We start from the raw sequence: 6,642 nt of genomic DNA, 5'->3' as shown, positions 1-6,642 counted from the left end.
CATGATTGCATCGAGACACTTCCAACTTCTATTTTTGGGTGTTTATTTCTACTTCTTTCATTTCCATTCTCATTGATAACCATGGATTCAAACATTTGTTTGTTCCATGCTACCAAAAGTCGAACTATGGCAGTTTGTGGGTCAGTGAAACCGGAGAGGTGGAATAGATTATTGTACCCTATGGGTGATATGTCTTGAATCGCCATTAGTCGAGCGTTGGGGGAAGGATTTTTCAATTATCAGTACACATGGAGAACCAACACTGATATCATTGGGTATTTTATAGGCTTCCTGGTATGAGCCAAAGTAGAGGCTGGTGATATCATCAGGTTGTGCTGTGATCTTTTTGTCCCAACCTAGAGAAAGGGCTTGGAACAAGCCGTGTATAGCATTGACAACAAATTTAGGATTCCGTTACCAGAAAAATATATGAATTTGCCCCTAGGTCATCTAGATTTAGCAAATACGTATCGCCGACCTTCCTTGGTTATTCGCGAGGGCTTAGCATTTTTATCGAGAGTGGTCTAAAATGAAGCCCAGTCTGCACTTTCTTCTTAGGTGGCATGGGATGATCGCAGACGAGAGCAAGGAATGGCTTCTCAACTATCTTCATATCTTCAATGCGTGTATTCAACAGGGGGTGACATTTGACAATCTCGACGACCTGAACTTTTGTACCCCAAATGCGGAAAAAAATAGCAGAGCGAAGGTTGATTTCGAGTTTCCAGCTAATTACTATGTGGAGCGGCCCAACGACATCCCCAAGGTGATTATGGTTTATTGGAAGTAAGGCAGAGGCCTGACATGACCAAGGGGTATTTGCTCTGCTTAGGGTTAGGTTTCTAGGGTTATATAGTTATGATACATAGGTGGTGGTTTTGGTTTTACACTAAATTCTCTGTGATATGATTAGACCTATGTATTAAATCCTAAAGTATGGGTTTTTGTTTCACTCATCTTAAATACCTATGGGTTTTTGTTTCACTCATCTTAAATACCTAAGACTCTATCATGTGTATCTCTGTTTATAATATTATATAGTATTCGATACTTTGGACTATGCCTTGGTTTCTTTCTAAATGTTTTTTGCGAGTTTTTTATGCATAAATTCATATTCTTTAGGTCACAAATCCATCTTCTCAATTATGTTTGGTTGCAAGATTATGGTTGGATGATTTACTTTAGTAGGGTTTTGGAAATGATTCGGTAATCCACATATTACTTTATGTTTTTGTTCGTTTAAATTCTCAATCGAATTAGAGAAGGCTTCTCTCTTAATGTGGATGCATTTTCGTTTCAAGGAGGCCTTGTATTGTCAAGACTACTTGTAGTCATTTTAAATTGTGGATTATGTATGATTGAGCATTTCTTTGTCAAATCTCTTGTTGCCCAGATATGTTGTGGGATTATGGAGCTCTCAATTTTGGATTGATGTATCATCGTAAGTATTTCCTTGCCTCACTGACAGATAGCATTGCTGTGTACAGTTTATTATGGTCTTTAAATCATGTTTTGGTTTAGCTATTCATTTTTTCCTTTACAGATTGAGTATTTGTTTCCGTACTTACGAAGAAGTAATTAAACTAATTTTACCTTTTAATATATTATAGATTAGCAGTTTGGAATTTAAATACGAAATATAGCTTATACTTTGTCATGGAATCTATGACATCTTTTCATAGTCTTAAATTATCTATATTAAATTTAGGGCTTGAAATGAATAATATATGCTGAATTTTCCTTCTTACAAAGTGCAATGTGAGAGATTTATTCGATTTAGATCTCCTTTGTACCTTGAGGACCATAAGGGTTACAAGCTATGATGGTCTCCTTGTTATGTCATTCTCTGATCGTGGTTTAGATGCGTTCTTGCTTTAGTAGTTTCTGAGGTTGGTTTTGGTTAATCTATTCATGACTCAGTTGAATTGATAATTTTATTGACCTCTCTCTTAGGGTCATGAGGCTCTATGTCATTTAACTAGATGCATGGATTAAGGTTTGAGTAGTATGGCTCTCCGCGATTTGCTTCTACTCTTATCTATTAGTGATGCTCTTTTTTAAAATTTTGTTTAGTGTTTCTTCAGTTAGCTTCATATATCTAATTATTAGGGAATCCTAATTGATTAGTTAAATTATGCATGTTTATCTTTGATCTCTTTCCTCAAGATTGATTGTTAACGACAGTTTCAATTACTAAGTTTACTAATGATTCTTTGACAATGTTTCTTTTAAGAATGTGCCTTGTATAGTAGGTTATATTATGTGGTTCTTTATTGATTATTCTTTCTTGAGGTACTAACTTATGAAATAGGTTATTATACTTTATCACAAAAGGGAAAGTCCCCCTCAGATATAAGGCTGGTGGGTTGATTTATTTTGGCCTTTCTGTGCTCTTTTTTAACGATTGTTCAAAGATGACTAGGAAGATGTGAGAGTGGCATAAGCAGGATGTCTATACACAGGTGGTTTTCAAGTCTTTCGTTGGCATAAGTTAATTAATGTATTGATAAATGGGATTCTATCATTATTTCTCATCAGTGGTATGCCCCTGCTTTCGATGTAAACTATTTTATAATGCTTTTACTAGGGTATGCCTCTTTAAAATGTAATAATATAGGACATCTATCCCAAGCTAGATTGAAAGTTTTCTTCTTCGTTCTTTCCTACCAATGCTCGTTTGAACGGAGTTGAGCTATTGTAACTTTTTAATTAAGATTAATAAAATTAATCAAAGCTTTAGCCATTTACCGATTAATTTTTTTTTTTTAATAATTAATTCATTTATTCTAGATCATTAAAAGACTCTAATAGTATTTCATCTATTCATTATTAAATTTTATCATAGACTTTGACAAAATTTTAATTTTAATTTTTAATAATACTATCTATTAATATAAATAAAACTAAAGTGAAAAAAAAATCTGATTAATATAAATTATTATATATTATTAAATCGACAATTTTCTAAAACTTTGAATTTGATTTTAAAAAAAACATAAACTATAAATGATTAATCTCTCATATAATTTTTTTAATACAAGTCTTAAAAATAGGAAATGGAAAAAATTAAAGCTGATGCTCTCACCTTCATTCATGGATAATGTGAGGACTGACTTCATTTGTTTTCAATAATTTAAAATTATTATTGGCAAGTACATATTGTGCAAATATTGATGATAGGAGTAAAGGCCTATTTGGTTGTAGGCATAGGAATTAAGAATAGAAATAGATATTCCAATAACAACTATTTTTTGAAATAAGCATAATCGCATTTTAGGGAAAAATATGAGAATCTGTATTCATATTCTCTATTCCAATTGACGCACCAAAAAAAAATAGAAAACATATTTCCAATTCCTATTCTAACAACCAAACAGGGAAGTAACATATCAAAGAAAACGAGGAGTTTGCTTGTCTTTTCAGTGCATAGTAATTAAAATTTTTAATTATCTGAACGGTACGTTTCTCGGAAAACTGCCTGATGGAAATAAGGACAGTAAGGGCACTGGGCACTGGCTACATAAGACCGGTGCAAATATTTGGCAATTTAGCCAGTGGAATAAACATATTAGTGAGCCCTGACAGAAACGAGTGTCTGTCATTTCAAGCCTACTGACGCGTCGTGACATAAAATGACGGGCATTGAATAATTACAACTACCACCGATCTGATTTGACAGCATTGGAGGCCTGCCTGCCTGCGCAACACTGCAAAATGCTCGTTAGCGGCTCACGATTCATCTAATATGGAGGCGACGTATGACGCCATTAATTGTTTCCAAACCTCCTAAATCGGCATTCATCTTCAGATGTGACCTCCCACTAATTAAACACCTAAATTCTCTCCAGGGGTTCCAAATTCCCATGTTGCGGTGTGGATCGATCGAAGGCCACGGGTAGAAATAGAAATATAAAAAGAAAAAGAAAAATCCCGTGCATCAGTAGAAAGCGTCACGGTCGCGAACGGTGTTAAATGATAAATTAGTGCGACTCAACGACTCCCGTCTAATGATCAGGCCAATATAACCCCCTCTAAGGAATTCTGTGTATTCAGGAAGTTCAGGGCTGTTCAGCAATGGCGAATGACGCAGTTTCAGTCATAACGTACGCTGCGGTGTTTTTCTCGGTTGTTTACTTGATCTTGAGAGTGAGGAAGAAAAATGCTAAGAGGCCGAACCTGCCGCCTGGCCCGCCGACGTGGCCGGTGCTGGGCAACCTGGTCGACGTGGCGCGGCGAAAGAAGCCATTCATGTGCGTCGTGGACGAGCTGCGCAAGCAGTACGGCCCGATCTTCACCCTGCAGATGGGCCAGCGCACCATGATCGTCGTCTGCAGCGCTGAGCTCGCGCACGAGGCGCTCATCGACAAAGGCCACGTGTTCGCCAACCGGCCGCCGGAGACCCCGACGCGGAACGTCTTCAGCTGCAACAAGTGCACCGTGAACTCGGCGGAGTACGGTGCCCTCTGGCGGGCTCTCCGCCGGAATCTGGTTTCCGAGATGCTCACGGCGACCAGCGCCAGCAAATTCTCGCCGGCGCGGTATTCGGCCGTGCGGCGCCTCGTCGAACGGCTTGCTGCCGAGGCGGCGGCGAATACCGGGCTGGTTTACGTGCTCTCCAACTGCCGGTTCGCGGTTTTCTGCATCCTGCTTTTCATGTGTTTCGGGATCGAATTCGAGGAAGAAGTGATTCAGAGCGTCGATGATACCCTGAAAACCGTTCTTCTCACTTTGGAGCCCCGGATCGACGATTTTTTTCCGGCGCTCACACCGCTTTTCGCACTTTCCAAGGAGCGAAACCGCGTTCGGGAAGTCCGTCGACTGCAGATCGACAACATCTTGCCGCTCGTCAACAGACGGAGACAGCAATTGAGGAAAGGCTCCTCCTCGGCGGCGTATGTGGACTCCCTGTTCTCTCTCGTTCTGGCCGACGGCCGTCACTTGACGGACGCCGAGATCGTGACGCTGTGCTCGGAGTTTCTCAACGGCGGCACCGACACGACGGCGGCGGCGCTGGAATGGGCCATGGCGCACCTCGTCGCAGACCAGAAGATTCAGGCGAGGCTCTTCGAGGAAGTCGCCGGAATAGCGGGGGAAACGAATAAACCGGTGGAGGAGCGCGACATTGAGAAGATGCCGTACCTGAACGCCGTTGTGAAGGAAACGCTGAGAATGCACCCGCCCACGCATTTTCTTCTGTCGCACGCCGTCACGGAGCCGGCGACTCTCGGCGGTTATGATATTCCGGCGAAGGCCAACGTGGAGTTTTATACGGCCGCCATTGGTAACGATGATGGGCTGTGGAGTGACCCGCATGTTTTCCGGCCGGAGCGGTTCTTGGAGGAGGACGTGGAGGTTGATATTACCGGGGTTAAGCGAATCAAAATGATGCCTTTTGGGGCCGGGCGACGGATATGCCCCGGTGTGACCGTGGGCACATTGCACATCAATCTGCTGGTTGCAAGCATGGTGCAGGCTTTTGAGTGGCTCCCTGACCCGGCTCACCCCACCGTGGACCTCACCCAGGAATATGCTTTCACCGTCATCATGAAGACTCCCGCTCGCCCTCTCATTAGGGCGAGGAGTGCCGTTTGATCATGGTAAGGTTGTCTTTGGTCTCGTGGACATTAAAATTTATAAGTTTTTTAAATTACGAGGAGTGGTTATGGAGCAATAAGTGATCGAACATAGATAGATAATCAGTCTTAGCACTTATTGTCGAGTAATAAGAGATCAAATATAGTTAGATAATCATGTCTAGGGCTTGTAGGTGGTCTTGGAGCTCATTTAGCCTTGGGACACTCATGTTTATCTTTAGCGTTACTTTCTTTGTACTTATGGATTAAGTCTTCTTTTTCTTCAATCATGTTGATCATAATAATGTAGTTAAAGATAGACAAGCATGTCTATGGCCTGGTAAAGGTCTTAGAGCTCATTAAACTCCGGCGACACCCATGTTTATCTTTAGCAAGGCTTTCTTTGTTCTTGTGGATGTAAGTCTTCTTTTTCTTCTAGCATCTCTGTAAGTATATAACTATTTTCTCTACCTAGAGAAAGCATTGTGAAACGATTGTCACGAAGTAGTTAAAGATAAATAATCATGCCTAGAGCTCCTTGGAGTATCTTAAAGCTCATTAAGCCTAGGAGTTCTCTATGTTTTATTCTTTAACAAGACTTTCTTTGTTCTCGTGCATGTAAGTCTTCTTTTTATTCTCTCACTAATTGTATCATTGCTCTCTCCTCCTAAAGAAAACACATTGGCAAGCAATTAAGCAATTATCATAAAGATTTAGAAGACAAAATGTATTTAAATATACGTAACAACTCGTCCTTTTAATCTTTTTAAACATATAAATATGATATTTGTCATTTTTAAATTTGAGGCTACTTTTATTCTCAATGGATTTTAAGAGTAGAAGGGTGTTGTTAAAACATGCATTGATGCCAAAAATCATTGTCTTAGAAGTTATGTATTTTAACAATACAAGTGTATTTTAAATAAATTTCAATTATGTGTGTTTCATCAAATTTCTTTATTTACGATGTAATGAGTTATGGTTATTGTTTAAAGGTGTTCTTACTTGACATATATGTATTCATATGAAGATTAGAGTATTGGTGGAATAAGAGAAGCTAGGTATGTAA

At 39.7% G+C, this 6,642-nt stretch overlaps 1 protein-coding gene across 1 annotated transcript; it reads left to right on the top strand.

The window, feature by feature from the left end:
- Positions 1 to 3,484: 3,484 nt before the first annotated feature.
- On the top strand, positions 3,485 to 6,169 carry LOC149565227 (cytochrome P450 77A3-like). The gene has a single exon (XM_089818777.1). It carries the CDS (start codon positions 4,075 to 4,077, stop codon positions 5,590 to 5,592), a length of 1,518 nt encoding a protein of 505 aa, XP_089674903.1. The 5' UTR covers positions 3,485 to 4,074; the 3' UTR covers positions 5,593 to 6,169.
- The last annotated feature ends 473 nt before the right edge of the window (positions 6,170 to 6,642 follow it).

The sequence above is a fragment of the Cupressus sempervirens genome, chromosome 3, assembly GCF_028749045.1.
Source record: "Cupressus sempervirens isolate cs-2001-9-10 chromosome 3, ASM2874904v1, whole genome shotgun sequence".
In the NCBI taxonomy this organism is placed as follows: domain Eukaryota; kingdom Viridiplantae; phylum Streptophyta; class Pinopsida; order Cupressales; family Cupressaceae; genus Cupressus; species Cupressus sempervirens.
Note: the sequence above shows the minus strand (reverse complement) of the source record. Positions and strands in the feature narration are given on the sequence as shown.

Excerpts from the sequence above, each read along its gene's own strand:
- LOC149565227 (XM_089818777.1), top strand. The coding sequence starts at position 4,075 with ATGGCGAATGACGCAGTTTCAGTCATAACGTACGCTGCGGTGTTTTTC.